The 20,544-nt window shown below is 40.8% G+C and overlaps 1 protein-coding gene across 4 annotated transcripts; it reads left to right on the top strand.

Moving 5' to 3' along the window:
• The first annotated feature begins 1,265 nt into the window (after nucleotides 1-1,265).
• On the top strand, nucleotides 1,266-20,307 carry nrf1 (nuclear respiratory factor 1). Of its 4 annotated transcripts, none has more exons than XM_065469483.1 (12): nucleotides 1,266-1,367; nucleotides 2,879-2,990; nucleotides 3,143-3,287; nucleotides 3,848-3,962; nucleotides 4,097-4,223; nucleotides 4,646-4,786; nucleotides 7,730-7,888; nucleotides 8,843-9,058; nucleotides 9,168-9,251; nucleotides 10,547-10,704; nucleotides 12,403-12,524; nucleotides 19,139-20,307. In XM_065469483.1, exons 2-12 carry the CDS (start codon nucleotides 2,922-2,924, stop codon nucleotides 19,297-19,299), a joined length of 1,497 nt encoding a protein of 498 aa, XP_065325555.1. In that variant the 5' UTR covers nucleotides 1,266-1,367; nucleotides 2,879-2,921; the 3' UTR covers nucleotides 19,300-20,307. The 4 variants fall into 4 exon arrangements, with proteins under 4 accessions (XP_065325555.1, XP_063357171.1, XP_063357170.1 ...); XM_063501101.1 differs by having other exon boundaries at nucleotides 9,168-9,266; XM_063501100.1 differs by lacking the exon at nucleotides 1,266-1,367 and adding an exon at nucleotides 1,408-2,219 and having other exon boundaries at nucleotides 9,168-9,266.
• The last annotated feature ends 237 nt before the right edge of the window (nucleotides 20,308-20,544 follow it).

Raw genomic sequence — 20,544 nt, 5'->3', positions numbered from 1 at the left:
ATTATCTATTTTTAAAAATTGCTAACTATTAAGCAAGGCAGTAATCTGATAGACATGACTTAACTGATACTATGAAAATATTTCACTGTTTTAAAATCGGCATAGCAAAACTCTTGACAGTGTAATCTGAATTCAAATTTCCTTCGATTTTATCACTGATATGGGTGGATGACTTTCTGTAATCTGTGTTAACCGGTTCAAATGCTATCCTTTAGCTACTGCCCAATCTTGCTATGTTTCCGCATAAAACTTTGCATAAGTCTCATAATTAAAGTTGTGCAAATTAGTTGTGTATTATTAGGGAAAGAAATAAACACGAGAAAATGAACAAGTAACAGCTTAGTCAACTAACCTCTTCGAAGAATCTATGTTCATTACAGAAAGCAGCCTGGCATCTCTATGACACAGGACCACAGGAGTTGCTAATTACAGTAAATTGGAAATCGTATTTTGGTCTAGCCTATTGTTGTTGGGTTTTTTCTGTTTGTTTGGGTGAGGTTTTTTTTTTTTTTTTTTTTTTTGTACTTGGTAATGATGGGGTCTGAGTAGGGGAGTAGCTTTTATTAACACAAAATAAAGATACTTTAATTTTTTGTGGTTTCGTGTTTGTTTGTTGCCAAACCGGATTAGACCACTTTTGAATAACGACCATCTTCTGGCGCCTGTCGCCGTTGAATAGAAAGGGGCGTGGTTCGACAGGTCTTATGTGGCGTTCATTGAGTACAGGAAAAGTTAGTTTTCATTGCAGAATCGTAAGCTATGGGCTTAATCGCAATGAAAAAAGGTCCGTGTTATTATTAAACTGGATATTTAGTGACGTCCAGGTTTTCTAAACGTGGAAAATCAGCAAAAACTACTTAGTTTGATCTTTTATTTACTAAGATAAACTTTATGTTTCATATTTCCATGCTCTCATTCATTTATAATTACTCTTCCCTCTCCCAAAAAACATAATAAAGGCTCTGACTATAGTACGTATTTAGAATCGCATATTTTCAACAGTTTTGTAGGGGTTCATTAAAAAAAAATTCGAGAATTTAAAAACTGACATAATAAAAAGTGAAGATATGTTTAATATTTCTGTCATGTTGACACATCGGCAATGAGTTATTAACTAAAATCAGTTTAAAGAAAACAATGAAACAATGTCTACGAAGTATTTATGAGCACGTTTGTTATTGTAGTTTCAGTTCTTGTGTTTTACTGTTACGGTTACGCGGCAGGCACTTGAAAGCATCACTAGTGCAGCTCACTGTTGTGTGCGGTCTGTTGGTTGTGTTTGGTGCTGGCTCCCCTCTGTCCTCCATTAAAGCTCGGCTCCATCCCCGCTGTACGGCGCAGGCCCGAAGTAGCGCAGCCGCTCTGAGGTTAGTGCCCTACCGCGCAATCTCCATCTATTTCAGCCCCGGCGCAGCCGCATCATCGAACCCGGCAGCGTTGGGGTGAACGATGCAGATTGTTTAGATGTTGACTGGAGTCGGATTGTATTTTAAATCTGTTTTTGGGGGGAATCGTGATCTAGGCGCGTATCGACTTCAACCTCGGAGAGAGAAGAATAGCTGAGGATGAGCCCACAGGCCCGGGCCTGTTACGGCGCTATGTTTTTGTGTGATTTTTTGCGCGGGTTTCGTGCTAGCTGCTGCATTACGACGGCTTTCATTGTGCCCTGTAATCGTTTTGTTCAGTGTCTGAACGTGGAAAATAGGTGGCAGAATTCGTGTTATTTTAGACGACCGGCTTTATACCGCCAAATGGTCAGCTAGGCAGCTAATTAGCTGAATGTAGGGCATTGCTAGCTTAGCTCAGTGAAGCAGTCGTTGACAGTAGACCGGCAGATCCGGCTAACTGTACACTACTGTCTGGCACGCTCAATTCTTTATCCGGTGCTGTGCAAAATTAAGCTGGTTGCAGGTCACTAAATTGATTACACATACACATTGTTGTGGAGTTGTGCGTTTCGTGCATCACTGATCTCCTCAGTGTCTAGACTTCATGTACTGCAGCTGGCAATAAATAAATATATTAATGACCTGAATTTCAGTTATATTTATTTATTTTTATTTTGGTGGGGGGGCAGTATTGACTGTAAAAGTTAAAACAGTGTGTGCAGATACATGATTATAAAACTAATCTATAAATCATCTTTGCACTGTATCAATGAAGCAGGTTATCTACATGAAACGGTCTCCTTTCATTTATTCATAAACCTTTTAACCGCTGTAAGTTGATTGATTTGGAGTGAACATAAGCATTTGTGTGTGTTAGTGTGCAATATATGTTTATTTTTCCTCAGCCACACTACAGTGTAACTCCACATACTCACATATCCAGTTTTCCAAATTAATATGGAGTTTCCCATACTGTGACACCAATTTTAAAGACCCTTTAGTTGGACATTAAATTGTGATTTGTATCTAAGTTGTGCTAAGCTATCTATTACTGGGTGGAATGCACATCTTCCAAATTCATCACCTGTAACACCTAACGTAAGTGCCCTCTATGGGCAGAGTGAAAGTGGTACAGTCAGACAAGAGTGAAAAAAAATGAAACGTACTTTTCAGACAATACTCTTCCAAATGAAATTCCCTATTAATGCAGTATGACGTCCTCTGGAGGCAGAGCGGCAATGGTGCACTAAGCACAAACATAAAGACACCACAGCATCTTCATCAGACAGCTCTCCCGGTAAAAATAAATGACAGTGGCAGCTGTGCATGGTCACAGTTTTGTCTGAAATATCGTAACACTTCCAAATTCTTGGTGCATATGAATTCATTTAAGTGTATAAATAAATATCAGCATATTGTCTTGTTAAGATAACATATCATTATTCGTTAAATTTGATGTACTTTGATCACTTCCCTCTTTTTTTCCTCAGTATCTGTACTGTGGACCTAGCTGTGTAGACCAGCTGGCTGATAATGGATGAGCACTCCATTCACCAGACAGAGCACATGACCACCATTGAGGCTAGCGCTGTCAGCCAGCAGGTGAATTTACAAGCATAATAAATGGTGTAAATTAGAAACAAATTTACTGATATTAATCACTCATCTTGTTAAATTACCGGCCCAGATCAGAAATCTTAACGCCCCACTAAAGTGCGAGTCCCAGGTTCATTCATTCATTGATTCGTGTATAGGTACATGTGACCACCTTGACTGACACATCCATGATGAGCGCTGAGGAAGACTCGACCTCCTCGCCAGATGACGATCCTTATGATGACACAGACATCCTCAACTCGGCTGGCACTGATGAGGTCACAGCTCACCTGGCTGCTGCAGGTGAGTCTAAACTCTGTGCTGTTTCCAGAGTGGTCAGAGTGTGTTAGTTGGGTCTGATCAAAGTTACAAGCAGAAGTGCTTCACGACCTGTAGACTTATGTTGATAATCGTTATTAAGGTTGCAAAGTTTGTGGCAAATTAGACAGTCAACTCCTTACAACAAACCATTTTTTTGTTTATTTTTTTATTCTTCTTAGCAGCTATGATTAATTATATAAGCCTGGTAAATCACATAACACCATAATTTAAGCAAAATGCTTTCAATTGAGCAACAGGTGGCGCCAGTGGATTAGTTGTGTAGGCAGTGTTGCTTTTGTCAAGCCTCTGCCATGTTTTTTTTTTTTCATCTTTATCCCTTAAAGTTGACACGATTTGAAATTAAATCGGTGAAGTGCTATTTCAGGTCTTTTTAAAAACATATTTTATATTTAAAAAAAGAGAAAGAACAATAAACAGTAACAACCACATGGTCTGTGTATTTAAAAGCTCAAATCAGAGAAGGAAAATACTTTGTCTCTTTTTACCTTTGGTAAAATCTCTCCTCCTCCTCTTTCTTTCAGGGCCGGTGGGTATGGCAGCTGCTGCTGCTGTAGCAACTGGGAAGAAAAGAAAAAGGCCTCATATCTTTGAATCCAACCCTTCCATCCGTAAGAGACAGCAGACTCGTCTGCTCAGGTGAATCTAATAGCTTTTCTGTCAGCAGCTACGGTGACCAAAATATCCCTCGCTCAGCTCCTAGGGTAGAATTGTTGTTGTGCTTTGTAGCTTTTAATCTGAACACAGAAGTAAAGGATGGTGTTTGTTAACAGGAAACTGCGAGCCACGTTGGATGAGTACACCACTAGAGTGGGCCAACAAGCCATAGTGTTGTGCATCTCCCCCTCCAAACCCAACCCTGTGTTCAAGGTGTTTGGTGCTGCTCCTCTGGAGAATGTGGTAAGTCTTATAAATAGAGCAGGTAGAAAGCATTAGTTTGTAACACAGTGAAACTTACCATCACACCAAACCTCAGTGTTCTCCTTCATTTATTTCAGTGAAGCCCTCTCAGTCATTCATGCGTATGCAGTGTTTCCCTTGTCATAAGTATACACTGCATGTTAGATAAACTGAATCTGCTTTACATCTTTCTTCCTAATAACTATTTATTTATTAAAAATACTCATAATTTTATAGCTAATAATAATTTATTAAAGGTCATATTGATTTTGTCTTAATAACATAACCAAAAAAGGCATGCAGTTACTTATCTTTGTCCAGGTATCTACTAGCAAATGTTTTCTTCAGTGATTTTTTTAAACCTGTTATCACTCTTAAAAGCTCAGGCTGACACACTGTGATGTATCTTTCATGGATACTAGGTAAGAAAGTATAAGAGCATGTTGTTGGAGGACCTGGAGAACGCCCTGGCTGAACATGCCCCTGCAGGTGGAGAACTCGCCTCAGAGCTGCCCCCGCTCACAATTGATGGCATCCCCGTCTCTGTGGATAAGATGACCCAGGTAAGGCTTACTGCGGATTTATTCTTTAGTGGGGAATCTACGCCGTAGCTATGTCTTAACTGCAAACTTGAATTGATCAGTGAGAGAATAACAATCATCATGTCAATTTAAGTGACAATAAAATCAGTATAGGAATTGTCAGCAAATTCCTGGAGGGTGATTGCTGAAACTATCAACTTTACGTGCAGGGATGTAACCCCCCCCTCCCGCCAAAACAAAACAAAATGAAACAAAACTGACTGACCACAACAAAAAGACACAAAAATACTAGGACACAATCACAAAGTAATGAAAACATAATACATCAGAATAAGCTTAAATGCCAGCAACAACCTCAGCCACTTACATTTATGCTGTAGGCTCTACAAAGATTCCCTGCAGAAATCTAAACAAGGCCTTCTCTCTATTCACTTCTAGGAGTGCTAAGGTTTACTCTCTTTTTCCTTTGCACAAATTCACTAATACACACACTACTCCCAGCAGAGGGCACCAGCCGCTAACAAACCAGAAAGTTTAAACTATGTCTTTTAACTAGTGAGAGGAAGAGCTTAGCTAACTACATATAGCAAGGTCAAATGCTTATTTGTAGGTGTGTTGTCCACTAGCTCATTTTTGATGTTTTTGATTAATCTATTCAGCAGTCATGCATTTATTCTCATCCTGAAGAGCAGCATCACCATTAAAATAAACTCTAATCTGAGAAAAAGCTAATCCTTCTCTTTGATAAGCAGAGCAGCTATTGTAGGCCGTTCATCGTAGCGTTAGTACCACTCGCAGGCCTGAATTTTCTTTTCAGCCCAGGGGAGCTTGGCTTGTTTACTCTGCCGTCCCAGTGCTGCTGACGCATTCTCTAGATCATCGTCACAGTAGGCAGCATGACAGTGGCCCTCAGAGACGATCCACAACCCTCGGAGCGTGTTAGCCAATCCCAGTGCCGGATGAATCCTTGGAGGCCAGGTGTTAGTTGGAGCTTGTTTTTCTGGAAGTAGTAGGATGAGATTATCGCGAGTAACCTGTTGCCTCACTCAGTTTGGACAAGCCGGGTGGAAAGGTGTGGGGGTGGGTGTTTTTACAGATATGTGTGTGCTGCGCGTTGGAAACAGGAAGTTGTTTAGTCCTTCTGGGAAAAGCTAATAAAACCTGGCCAAGGAATGAGATGAGAGGAAGCTAATTTAGTAGAGACACCCAGTTCATATCAGAAACATGTCTTCTAAAAGGATATCTGCAGTAGAATTTTATACAGCTGAAGAAATCCCAAATGAGGTTAAGCAGAGGCCCTAGTCTGTCAGATATATGGAGCATCTGTAGCAGGTGATCCCACTACTAGCTTGAGCTCATAATTACCCCCTTGCCTTGTTAGGTTCAGGAACCCGGCAACATAACAGCCTTCCTGAAACCTGATTGGACCACTGCTTGGAGGATTAGGATTGGGGTGGGGTGGTGGGTGCGAGGGCAACATGCCACTTAACTCGCTAGCCACTGTAATTTGGCCATCTGGCCTTGCACACATACATCCACATACGTCCACATCATCGCAGGTGTAAATGGGAGAATCATTTTCCTACAAGGCTTTTTCGCAGGTTAATGCAGGTTGCTGAGCTAGTGTTGGCTCTGGTGGAGCTCCATTACGTGGAGGGTTTGTTGTTCGAAAGCTGGCGTGAAGCACCGACACTCCATTTTCTATCAAGATCCATTTTCTCATATCTGTTTGCGTGATGCACTGAGGAGCTGTGTGACTGTGAGTTAGAAAAGGGGGGCCTAACGGGGAGGAGGGAGGGATTTATTTCTCCCGGAACCAAATTTAGCTTGTGATGTCAAGGCAGGCGGACGCTGCAGTGCCTCATTGTGCAATATAATCCCCCGGTGATGCTTGCATATTACCGGGACGCCGAGGACACTGGCACTAAACCCCCACCTCGGCATGTCAGTGAGTGTAAGCGCGCGCCTGCTCGGGCTCTGTCGACATGATGGGCAGTGCATATGCGTGCCACTCACTACTGCACATGAAGTATGCATACAGACGATCGATAACAAGCAAATCAGATGAGATAAAGAACGTCATCCGCTCGCTTTTTCACCTTGTCAGGCAGCTGTTATTCAAGTTTAGAAACTAGATGCACCATAAAGCTCGGATTTTTAGCTTTTAGCGCAACAACATTTTCACCAGCTGGTCACCTGCAAAATCAGCACTTTTTACTTCATTGTAAGATATTCCAAAACGGTGGACAAGCACTTGATAAATGGACTGATTCTTACATCTATACAACATGCCACATTCACGTTTCTTCTAAGCTTTTAGTGCTTCCTAACAAACATTCACACTCTGATGGATGCATCGGAGAGCAACTTGGGGTTAGTATCTTGCCCAAGGATCCTTGGCATACAAACTGGAGGAGCCAGGGATTGAACCACTAACCTTCCGATCAGTAGGTGACCTGCTCTACCTCCTGAGCTACAGCCACCCCATTTTGATACCGTCTTGATAGAGTCTGTTGACAATAAAGAAATAAGTCTGTACAGTGCACCTATTAGCACAGACTTAATGCAGTGCCCTTGTTTGACAGTCGATTTTAATTTTTAACAATACTGACTGTCTCGTCCTTGTTAATACCTCTGCTCAGTGTCCTGGAGCCTTTGTTGGAACAGGCTGTCTGCTGTCTGTTGGATCACCTCTGATGTGCTCACAGTGTCTGTCTGATACGTCAGGCTGGAGCCATAGCCATAGATTGGTCTGTTAGTAAACCTGACCCCATTGTTCTCCTTTTAGAAGGTCTGTTTCTATTTTCAGGCCTTGACCACCTCAGCACGCGCTGCAGGTACCTAATGCACTCCTCTCGCAGCCTGCTCAAGGGCATGTATGCCCTGCAGCTTTCCACATTATTTTTCTGTCTATATCATCTGTGTTTTCCATGCATTTTTTTATCCTCTTTTATTTTCCTTTAGGCACAGCTGCGAGCATTTATCCCAGAGATGTTGAAGTACTCAACAGGCAGAGGGAAGCCTGGCTGGGGTAAAGAGAGCTGCAAGCCAGTGTGGTGGCCCGACGACATCCCCTGGGCCAACGTTCGCAGTGATGTGCGCACAGAGGAGCAGAAGCAGAGAGTAAGACAAACACTAGTATAACGTGATATTTTGCTGGGAAAGAGTACAAGGTTGTAAGTGCACAAAATGAATGTAGCTTGTGAGTACAGATCACTCAACAACAAAAGACTTTTATAGATCCGAAAGTGACAACAAACTAAACAGATGTTGTATTGTACACCCATGAGAAAGATTCTTTTTACACAGGGTTTTAATCCTGTTCTGTTACATTAGCTAGTTCTGTTTGGTGGTGTCTAAAGATCCAGAGCTCTTGCCTTTGCAAGAGTCATCTGCCACGTGTAATTTAGTGACAGTGATAACAGTCCTTAAAGACATAGTTGATGGCATTTTGGGAAATGCCCATATTTGGTTAACTTAGTAGTTCTAACTACTAAGCCATCCTAGACAACATTAGGATTTGGATCATTGCTCCCTTAGTGACACAAGTGGCTTTAAGATTGGTGTGATATGGTGTAACATACCAGACAAAGACGCAAAGATAACATATGAAGGGTAAAAGATACAGTAAGCTTGTTTGATTAGCATACATACAGCAGAATTTTAGTGGTAAATTGTTTTGCAGACCTCAAGGAAAATTGCTACCACTCATGAATCAACACTTTAAATATGAAGCTACAGCTAATGCACACCTTTGAAGCTCATTATTTTTTCCTCTTAATATAGCATGAGAAGAACAGGCTTTAGAGGTGCTGGTAAGCCAAGTCTGTGCACTTTTAGTAGAACCAGCACAGCTGTTAACACCTTTTCTGTCATTTATTTTGTGTTTTCTGTGTATCTTCTGAGATAGCTCTAGAGCAAAGGAAAGAGGCGCATGTCTATTCATTATTACAGTTTAATTTAATCCCATTCATAAACCATATTTATCATCTGATTATATTAAGAGATGTACCATGCCCTAGAGTCATCAGTCTTAAGAATTTTTGCAGACATTAAATTGTGTCTGTACGTCCTCAGGTCTCTTGGACGCAGGCGTTGCGAACCATAGTGAAGAACTGCTATAAGCAGCATGGCCGTGAGGATCTATTATATGCTTTTGAAGACCAGCAGGTAACCACGGCAACCACCACCCAGCACCACCTGACCACTGCACAAAGTATCGCTCACCTTGTGCCCTCACAAACCGTGGTACAGACCATCAACAATCCAGATGGAACAGTCTCGCTTATCCAGGTGCGTTTTATTCACTGCATGGCTTTTATACTCCTGAGTGGGAGTTTTTGCCCCTCTTCTTGTTTTTTTACAGAGCCTAATGCACTTGGTGGAAATGTATCGTTTTCAGGTCGGTACAGGACACACAGTTGCCACTCTTGCGGATGCCTCGGAGCTGCCTGGTGTGACAGTGGCACAAGTTAACTACTCAACGGTAACTGAGGGAGAGGTAACACCCACATGCGTTCAAACGTGCCTAGAAATCGTTCTTTTATCAAAAACCATACTAAAACACAGTAAGTTATTTACTGCACACATAGCCTCTTAAAAATGCACTCTATTTAATACCACAAAATCAAAACTAAAACCACAAGTCCATCAATCTAATACCAGCAATATTTGCTCAGTCTAATTACCTCATTGCTAATGTTCATCTACGCTTATGGTCAGAAGTGTAAATCCACACAGGGCCAAATGTATACATGCAGGCTCATATATATTACATATATATATGGTTTGGTAGCTTAGCATATTGCACCTTGACCAGACCATTTTGCTTACCATTGCAAGCTTCTGGCATTAGACGTGGCTGGATATTTAACACTCTTCTTGGCAGATTTGGTTCAGTTCATTTAAATCGGTTAGTGGTCCAAAAGCTTTCAGTAGGGTTGAGGTTGGGCCATTACAAAAGCTTTAAGTCGTCAGCCTGTTTTCTGCATTCTAAAATTAGTTTTGATATATCATTGCCCTGTTGGAAAACCCAACTGTGTCGAAGTTTGAACTGTTCTAATTTAAAGAACTTGGAGGTAGTCTTATTTATTCGATCCACATTGTGTAATGTACAAGTACCACTGATTACCAAATAGCACTAGCGCATGATGCTACCACCATCATGCTTGACAGTGACGCTGGTGTTCCAGCAGTTTCCAGCTCATGGCAGGCTTGAGCGTTGGTGGTTCCTGGGTTCTTTCTGAATATCCCAAACAATTACCTCTCATCAGGGGGGACAGTTTGGGTGTTCTTCCAAGTTGGCAAAGGGGTGAAAATCGGAAAAACTTGTTCTTGCATAAAACCATTTGAACAGATGAAATCTTTAGCTATTTAGAAATGGCTCCAAGAGATCTTCCCAATTTGTGGAAATCTACAATTTTCCTTTTTAAGATTTTCACTGAGCTACTTGGACTTTCCCATTGTTCTGAGTATTGGTCATTCCTACCAGCTGTAGTTAAATAATGAACACTAGCAAGAATTAATTGGCCTTGTCAAGTTAAAACACATTGTTGAACCTTCAACAAATCCTGTTAGTGTGTTGTGAGTGTATGTTCATATTTTGGCCTTTGTGTATTATTTTGACCCTGTGTGGAACAGAGAAAATGTAAAATATGTTTACTATACAATCGTTTAATCCTAGTAAAAGAACAGTTCGAAGAAGAAGCCTAAAATTACCATGACATTCATGCCTCTGATAAGTGTATGTAAACTTAAGTATATACTTTGTTTTTCCTCCAGGTGGAACCAAGCTGGGCCACCCTGCAGGGCGGGGAGATGACAATCCAAACCACTCAAGCTTCAGAGGCCACGCAGGCAGTGGCATCCCTAGCTGAAGCTGCTGTCGCTGCTAGCCAAGAGATTCAGCCCGGAGCCACTGTTACAATGGCACTAAACAGGTAATTCTGACAGAGCTGAATATTATGTTATGTGATTTCCTGAGATATTATAATAGGTCTCTAACCTATTATAAGGGTGTGCACGCAGTATAAATGGTCCGGGTACAAGGACAGGACTAAAAAATGCAAACTTAGATCTGGAGAAACTTTGCTCGACAACTTTTAAAAAGGTTAAAAAAAGAATTACAAAATAGTCTATTGTAATAGTAGCTAACATCCCTATGTTGTTAAGCCTAAGCCTACAAATGTGTTAACAGAGAAGAAAGTTTTAGTGCTGTCACCAGAAAATACCAGAACCTTTTAAACAAAAAAATGTTATTATCATGTCGAGTTTTAATTTCACTAAGAAAAAAAGACACTGACAAGTATAAAAAATGTCATAAATGCACAGGCAGCTATAAGCAGCTGGATGAAAATGGGACAAATGTGTCAGAGCAGGTTACTGGATTCCCTGGAGATACTTTTTGTCCTGTTTCAGCATCTAAATAATTAGCTTGTACCCTTTTATACCAGCAGCATGCACGGTGTAGAACCATTAAACCAGTTGTTAGGCACATATTTCACGTTCTAACAGCTCTTACCTGCTGATATGCAGGTAAGAGCAGATTAAAATAGCTGCATTTGAGATGTTGTGAGTATAAATATACAGCATTACATCTCTACTTCATTTAGGCTGCTGTGTTATAAAAAGAAAAAAATGTTTTCAGTCCTATTATAGTCACAAATTAAAGTTCCTGTAGGATCACAACAGAAGCAGGTTAATAGTTTGTTGTAGGCTTCGGTCGCAGTTAAAAGAAGCTAACCCTTGGCTACCCACTTCCTGAATTACATTTTTTTCAGCAGTTTGTTTCTGAAGTCAGTCACCTAGATACTGCCATGTTAGAATTTTTTTCACTGCAGTCCTGTCCTGGCAATCATTTCAGATGTGTATGGGTATGTCCCACTGGGGCTTGTTACCTGCACCCACCTGAGACCCCCTCCTTCTCATTTCCCCTCCCTTCCTGCTGTTTACCTGAGCTGAGCTACTCTGGGCTCTCCACTCTGCCGTCTCTGGAACATTTTGTGTCTGTTTTCCAGCTACAGATGAAGTGCAGAGCCTCTTATCCTCACTGTTTTCCTTCTGTGCGATTAAATATTACCTGAGATGCAACATTTATTAGCCATGGTCAAAACCCCCAGCAAGCTTAAACATCCAATCTAAATTCACATATTAAACAATGAAACAACACACAAAAAAACTCTATCGTTTCTGGTACACTTGATTGCATCATCAAGAATCTGTTGTCTCCTCTTCCTTTCTTTCTGTCTCTCTACATTTCTGCGTCAAGCCTGATTATCATAAAGCTGCGAAACTGGTGTGCTAATAAGCTAGTAGTAATTCTGCTACATAGATCAAGTATATAAAACTGCTTTGTTAGACCCATAGCACCTGTCCTTTGGAGTGATGTGACAGATTCTCTGTAAGTCCAGACTAGAAAAGCCTCTTATAGCTCATGTATTCCTGCGTCTTCACTCCACATCTCTCTAATAACCCTTGGCTCTCTGAGCAGACTCTGCATGAGAGAGCTTTTGGGCTTTGTACCAGGAGATTGCATCTTCAAGCCTAATTTCTTGTTTGTGTGTGTTTTAATTTGAAATTGCATGTACAGAAATATGTTTTTTTTTTACATATAGTGCACTTGTGTTTGTGTGTTACAGTGAGGCAGCAGCTCACGCTGTAGCGACGCTGGCAGAAGCCACACTACAAGGCGGAGGTCAAATTGTCCTGGCAGAGACGGCAGCTGCTGTTGGGGCACTGGCAGGGGTTCAAGATGCCACAGGTACCCAATTATCAGCAACACAGCAAACACTGAAGCAACATAAAATAAAATACACCTCAAATTACAGCAATTACATAATTATAAAGAAAGTCAAGTGTTTTTTTTGGTATGCAGCATTGAACTGTAAAGACAATGAAGGTCTGAAAAGTCATAGTTATTACCTCACTACTGCAGTGCCTGCAATCACAGGTACATTAGTAACATTATCAAACAATCAAACAGTGGTGGTTTATATATAAACTATGTTATCTATACTGGCGACCACATAAATCAATTTATCTATATTATTTACGAGGACCCCAAAGATTAGATTACCGCTCTCTGGAATGACTCCAGCCTTGCCAATATACTTCCTCAGGTGCCCTGCAGTCCAACCATCAAGTTTAAAGTAGGTCTGATTACTGGTTGTCACGAAACGTGCAAAACAGACACACACATACAGAGATTCTTTCATTTATCAGAAGATAGTCACACTGTGGTCATGCAGTGTTTAAATGATGCTGAGTTGGTAATGAGTGGCCCGAGACTACCAATAAAATATCACCTACACCAGCAGCCTGAACTATTTTTCCAGTCTTCTTATGTTTTGGTGAGTTCGTGCAAATTAGTTTCCTGTTTTTAGCTGGCATAAGTGGCACCCAATGTGATCGTCTGCTGCTGTAGCCCACATGTTGCGTAATCAAAGATGCTCTTCTGCATACCTTGGTTGCAGCGAGTGGTTATTTGAGTTACTGCTACTTTCCTGTCACCTTGAAGTAATCTGGCTTTCTCTTCTGACCTCTGGCATCAAAAAAGTATTGTAACTCAGAACTGCTCCTTGCTCGTTATAGAGATGGTTGTGTGGGAAAATCCCAGTAGATCAGCAGCATATATGACACCCACAGCCTTGCGACACTCAAAGTCACTTTCTTTCTCATTCTTATGCTAAATTTCAACTTTAGCAAATAATCTTGACCATGTTTACATGCCTGATTACATTGAGTTGCTTGCCACGGGTGGCTGTGGCTCAGGTGGTAGAGCGGATCAGGTACTGATCGGAAGGTTCGATCCTTGGCTTCCCCAGTCTGCATGCCAAATATCCTTGGGCAAGATACTAACCCCAAGTTGCCCTCTGATGCGTTCATCGGAGTGTGAGTGAGTGTGAATGTTGATTAATTTGCACTTTAGTTTAGAAGTGCTTGTATGAGTGGGTGTGAATGGGTGAATGAGGCATGTTGTATACAGCGCTTTAAGTACTCTGGGAGAGTAGAAAAGTGCTATATAAGAATCAGTCCATTTACCATATAATTGGCTGATTAGATATTAGTGTTTTTGACCAATGGAACAGCACCTTGAGGTGACTGTTGTTGTGATTTGGCACTATATTAAAATTAATAAAATAAAATTGAATTGAATCTAAATTGAATTGGAACAGGTGAAATGGCAAGTTTTGACGTTAAAAAAAATCCTCTTGGTAGACTGTCATGGACAAAAGGTAAGGAGTGAGGAATATTTTTCTAAAATATGTGTTCTATGTGTACTTTACAATAGAATAAAAAAATTAATCAGTAAATGTGTGCAATTACTTTTTACCCATTGGTGTTTGTGTGCGCTCCCCAGCCAATGGCCTTTCTAATTAGCCTTACTAAGTGTAAGCTTCCCACCCGTAGAACAACTGTGAGGCCTCTGAGCCCCCACATTGTAATCTGCTCTGTGCTGATGTGACAGATGGTGTGTATTTATGTGTGCATCTTGTCCCTTCTTTTAATGACACGTTATTAGAGGTTCACCCTCCGTAAATGCATAGTGCAAACGCTGCTATTGCCGTGTGTCTGCTGGGACTAGGCTAGTTTGCAGTGACAGCCTTCCCTCTTTGCTCAATAGCACTGACAACAATTTCGTGGATATGTCCCGTCAGTAGCCTCAAGGCTAAACATGAGGCTAATGTTTCATAAGCAATAACATTTTGTCAAAGCTGCATTGTTGAACAATTTGATTCACTGGTTAATTTAAACGAATCGGGATATTGAATTGGGAAACCTTTTGTAGCCTGCAAGCTGTCAGTCTTTTACTTATTATGTCATCTGATCAGTACAATACACATATTACACACACACAAACATGCACCAACACACAATGTACACTAGTCCAGGGGCATGAAGAGGTCCCTCTTGTGCCCTCCTTAAGAGCTTTGATCCACTCCATTATCAGTCCATAGTCTAATCACTTGACCAGCTGTCAGCAGACACCACCAAGCTCTGTTGCTATATTTATATAGATATATGTGTGTGTGTGTGTGTGTGTGTGTGTGTGTGTGTGTGTGTGTGTGTGTGTGTGTGCGCCCATCGAATTTCTGTTTAAATCACAGTACGAATCAGACTTGTGTTAGCGGGAGTTTTAGAAACCAATGGAATCAGTTTGGTTCTGTAGCAGGCAAAGCTGGGAAACATGGTGTGTTTGCATTCATTTTTTTAAATCTTTGCATGATGGTTAGGCTATAACAATTGCCAGGCTGTTGACTACAAAACGATTGTATCCATTAGCCAAACTATTTTAGAAAACCAAATAACATCATCATGAAAGTTTCCTGTTAAAACATTGAGCAAATGCAAAAATAGGTGCTACGTCTGCATTGATATCCTATAATGGGGATTCACCTTATTCAAATCTAACATCTGCAGGCTTTGTGATTTATTTATTTATTTTTGGCATTTTGCTTCCTAAACCACGAAGAACCATTTGGCTGTAATAGCTCACTCAAACAACTAACGGAGCTGCCAAATCCAGCCCTTCTTGCAACTATTGACCTTCGCTAATCACTGTAGTGCTACACAGCAGAGAAGACTGGTGTTTGAAGTGCACCAGCCAGGGCACACTGCTGATTGGCTTGTGTAGTAACCCTGCACTGACAAAGACACATACATAAACACAGCTATACAAGGTATGACCCTTCATCTCTAAGTAACAATGTTCGAGTGGCACTTCAATTAGAGATTGCACTTCGTCCCAGGTCTATGTTGCTGTGCCAGGCCAAAGCCACGCTCCCTATAAGGTTTCCTTCATAATAACTGTTAGCGCAGCTTAACACTGTCACAAATAAGTGTCAAGAGGGGTGAGCAAGAGGCCACAAAGAGGACCAACAATTACGACCTTACCTGGCAGCAGAGTTCCATTTTTATTATTGAATGAATTGTTTTCTTTTTTTGTTCAAAATGTTATTTATTCTCAGTTACAATTATATCCACCCTCGTTTCATCTGGGTTATGTGTTTTAAGTGATTCATTTGTAATGTGGACTGGTTGCCTGTAACATCCAGCATCTAAGCTTGCAGTAATGGGAGTGGGTATGAGCCACTGCCATCCCCTATGCTGACCTTCTTGCCTGCCTGTGACACTGTGACAGCTTGCAGGGTGGGGCAGAGCACCACGTGACTGCAGCAGTAATCCCTGCAGGCAGAGACGCACAAACGGAGCTGGGAATGGGGGAAGTAAGCCGAGGACGTTCAATTGGGTCATTGTTCAGAAATGCCTTCTCTATAACATGTCTGCCTCCTGTCACCAACAACTACCTGGAGTTGATGGGTTCCCAAAGGCCCGTGTAAAACATAAAATCCGTCAACAGGATTTCCTCTAGCAAGAGAATGTAAAAGCAGAATTTCTTAGCAGAAGAGCTGATTTATTTATTTTTTTAAGCATGACAACCTGTGGGGTTGAAAAACAAAACCAAATAAACTGTGGATCCAGAAAAATGACCACTTTGGGGCATCTCAAAAACAGAGTCAGTCCCTTAGAGACTCCCATGTTAAAATCCCCAACTTCACAGCAGAAAAAAATATGTTTACAACTGGGTACTAAACTACAAAGGGTTTTGGCCTCTACAACGTATCCCATCATAATAGCTATTTAAGTCACAGGCGAATGCTGTCTAGGCCTCAAAATGCCCGTTAGGCTTCACCTCAGCCTCTCAGCCTGAACCCTCTTGACTTCCTTGCAGTATCTTTTGAACGTAGTTACTTGACTCTATTACTATGGACTGCTGTTTAATTGTACAGCTCACATAAGAATCTGTGCTCCATTTTTAGTGAGTGAAAACCCAGCATTTTATTTGTACTTTATTTCATATTTATTACCAGTGATCTATAACTCTTTACAGTTATGGGCGCACCTGGGTAACCAAGCATTAGATGGTAACTACTCAATTTTCTCTTTTAAATATGCTCACTTAGGCTTCTAAAGAATCATTAGCTACTTGAATTTCCAGCACCTTTTTACCACTTTGATAGTGCTATAATGCAACAGTTAACATTTGTGCTTTGTTAATTTATTTCCATGCGATTCATTGAATTTTATGTATTCGATGCCTGATGACTCCTTTACCCTTTGGTCAGCTCTCTTGTGCTTGCACACCAACAGCTTCTTTAGAATTACCAGTTAACCTAATAAGCAGGTCTTTGGACAGGTTCAAACCTAGAACCTTCTTGCTGTTGCGCGACTGTGCTGCCTAGCTATTTGTTATTTGTTATATTTGCAAACTCTGTAAGGAATCCAACTACATTACCAAGTTTGTACAGTTAGTGTCGTACGCATCTTCTAGTTTGGTCCATGGTAAACTGACACTAGTTTTAATACTTTTAACAATGCAATCTGCATTCACAAACACATTTTTAACACTAATTCATGTCTGCAAACCTAGATGGAAATGCATGGAGGGTACTTTGGGTTCAATATCTTGCCCATGGACACTTCAGCATACAGGTGCAGGAGCTGGGTATTGAATCACCAACCTTCTGAATACTAGACAACCCGCTCTAAATTAGCCAGCATCTAAATGAGACACCATAAACAAAAACAAGATTTCTGAGGACCTATGTTCCCTCTAATTTTTCATGTGTCTGAGCGAACGCACAAACTCCCTGAGCGGTCCCTTGGACCACTGTGAGCAACAGCAGACGTGTGCACTGTGGTCACGCCAGCATCGAATCCAAGTTACATGGTTTATTAAAATAATCAAATTACAGCATTTACATTTATGTTAGACTACTTTTAATTAACTGCTTTAGCCCACTTACAATGAAAATTTAAAAACATCTTGTTCATGACCTGGGTATTATGTTAACACTATTGGAAGTAAAATAACTTGAACTCCAATTTTGAAAACACAACTTTCTTTTTTTTCTTTTTTTTTATAAAGCTCTGACTTTTATCATGAGTCTGTGGTCTGGGAGAGAGTCCTGTAACTCTGTCTGCAAAATACAGTAAATAATGACCAATGTTGGGAAATTACTTATATAGTTACTTCTTCAAAAAAGTAACTGAGTTATGCAAACAACAAAGTTTTTTGCAGCTGTTTACCTAAAAATGCAGCCAAGGCCTTTTTTTAAACAAACATTTCAAAATATTTACAGAACAATCAGGTGTTCTGCATCAAATTTGATGCCACACAAATTATTTGTGCCTCTCCAAAAAATAATTTGTGTCCACTATGAGATAATAAAGGAGAACAACAGCCTGATACCTGCAGGCCTGACAACAGGAGATGTATCACTCCTGTAACACCTGTAACATTAAGTAGTCGCCTCATTGTTCTGACACACACAACAAAACTATTGACTACACTACACACTAACTACACAAGATTTACGTCGCAAATCTCTCACATCTCAAAACCGCCGTCACTCCTAAAACTTCCTCCCCGTTTCTTAACAACTAAATGCCATGTTTTGATTGGTCGACATGGTACATTTTTCGACCAAAGGGAAAGGGTGGGGGGTGTTTTGGTTTCATCTTTGCTCACAGGTAGAGTGCTTTCGAGCGTTTTCCTTATAAAACGCCGTTTTTACCGTTTCTTGCCGCAGTAAATATAAACAACTTTAGTATTCAGGAAGAAAACCAAACATTGCATATTTTTATCATAACTCTGGTTTTACGTGGCCTAGCAACACAATTTAAAAACTGGTATAAAGTCCGCACTTTTTCCGTCAATTGTTCCGTCTGTCCTGCTGACATCTCCAATGGTTGTACACGTTGTCATTAACGCGGCTTCACTCCACATCAGCCACGCCGCTATGCTAGCTAAAACACCGGTGTCGGCACATAAGGACGCTGTCATAGCCCGTCAACGACGTTGATTAGCTGCGCATATACGTGAATGTGAATCGCGTGATTGGCTGGACTATGGGATAAGGTGGCATCGTTCTAATCCCATACGGGAGCAGCCAGTCACTTACTGACTAACACTGCAAAACAGAATTGTTAAAGTTTTAATTTTAATTTCAATTCAGGTTAGATTTTTTTTTTTTTTTTTGTGCGCAACGCAGATTTTTTTCTGCGCAGAGACCGTGCCATCAGTGCGCAATTGCGCACGCGCGCAGCTTAGAGGGAACGTTGCTGAGGACAGTAGAATAGAATCGGGTAACCAGTGAGGAGTATAAGATCTTCAAATGTCTAATAGGTTTATTTAAAAACTTAATGATAATAATAATTGTAAAAAAGGTACTTGTATCCACCTGTGAATGATTTCCACGTAATGTTAAGATACCTGTGACCTAAGTACTCAGTTTAAACTAATAAAAAAATGTATTAGTGATGCTGGTGCTGTATGTTTAAGTCCAACTTGTCCTCTTCTCTTTCCTTTAGGTTTGGTCCAGATTCCAGTCAGCATGTACCAGACGGTAGTCACCAGCCTTGCCCAGGGTAACCGGCCCGTCCAGGTTGCAATGGCGCCTGTCGCCACACGCATAGATAACACTGTCACACTGGACGGCCAGGCAGTGGAGGTCGTAACCCTGGAGCAGTGACCTTGGAAGGAGCAGAAAGCACTGATTGGCCACCTAGGAGATTTGTTTATCTGTTCTGTTTTCCAAGACATCATGCTGTGTACAATGTCAAATATATTTTTAAATGTGCATCTGCAGGGGAAGTGTGTTATCAATGCATTGTGTTTACTATGTAAAAAGATTGCGTTTGTTGGTGTATTTTTCCCATTTAGCGTTGTTTTTTGGTTTGTTTGGTTTTTTTGGGGGTTTTTTTTAGCTCTGTGAAGTTGAGTATGTAGTATTTATTTCTTTACAATTAACCTTTGCTTAAAACAAAGATGAACCAAAAAGCTCGGGAGGAAAGCCACCCCTGTTTCACTGAGTGTGTCTGTTGTCTTTGTTTGGGATTTTTCACTATATTGTCCATGCTCAACTGTTTCTGTTTTTAGGATGACGAATTCAGTGCCATAGTCGGAAAGTCACTCCTGTGTTTCGCCATATTCACAATTGCTGTTCCCACCTCAACTCACTAACTCTCTCACTGTACAACACAGCATCTGAGATGCAGACACTCCCAGAAAGTCTTGCCCTGTTGTTTTTTTTCCCCCCCCCCCTTTTTTTGTTCTACTGTAATCCAAGTACATGCCAAAATTTTGCAAAGACTCAGGATAACTTCTTTTTTTTTTTAAACTGCTGAATGGCGGAGAGGACTTACTGACGCAGTCTTTTTGTCCACCAAATTTTTTTTAATTATTTTTTTTCCTAGTGCATGGATTCGAGGAGGCAACCGTGTTATTTGCAACATGAACTCCTTTGTATGTCACGCAGGACTCGGTGGTCTCCATCACTTTGTATGTCACAGGAAGCTGGTCATACTTGGACAGAAGCTGCACTATTTGTGATCCACAAAAGGATTTGCCACACAAAAAAACCATGCTTGCCGAGAATCAACTCTGTTTGATGAAGGTGTAACAGTTGGTGTGACTTTCACCAAAATTGTGTATTTGGAAAAAAATGAAGTCCAATAAAATGGCTGCTGTTCACCATTTATCCAGTTTCTCGGGTATTATTATACTCTTCATCCAAAAGCCTAACAATTAGTGGATTTTGTCATATTAACATCAAACATACATGTGAAAAGTCAGCTCTATAAAACCTTTTTGGCATCTGCAGGATGTTTTTGTGATATCCTACAGCGGGGATGTCCAACTCCAGTCCTCGAGAGCTGCTGTCCTACAGCTTTTAGATGCATCCTTGCTCCAACACAGCTGAATCAAATGGTTGTAT

Source organism: Pelmatolapia mariae, linkage group LG17 (assembly GCF_036321145.2).
Source record: "Pelmatolapia mariae isolate MD_Pm_ZW linkage group LG17, Pm_UMD_F_2, whole genome shotgun sequence".
In the NCBI taxonomy this organism is placed as follows: domain Eukaryota; kingdom Metazoa; phylum Chordata; class Actinopteri; order Cichliformes; family Cichlidae; genus Pelmatolapia; species Pelmatolapia mariae.
Note: the sequence above shows the minus strand (reverse complement) of the source record. Positions and strands in the feature narration are given on the sequence as shown.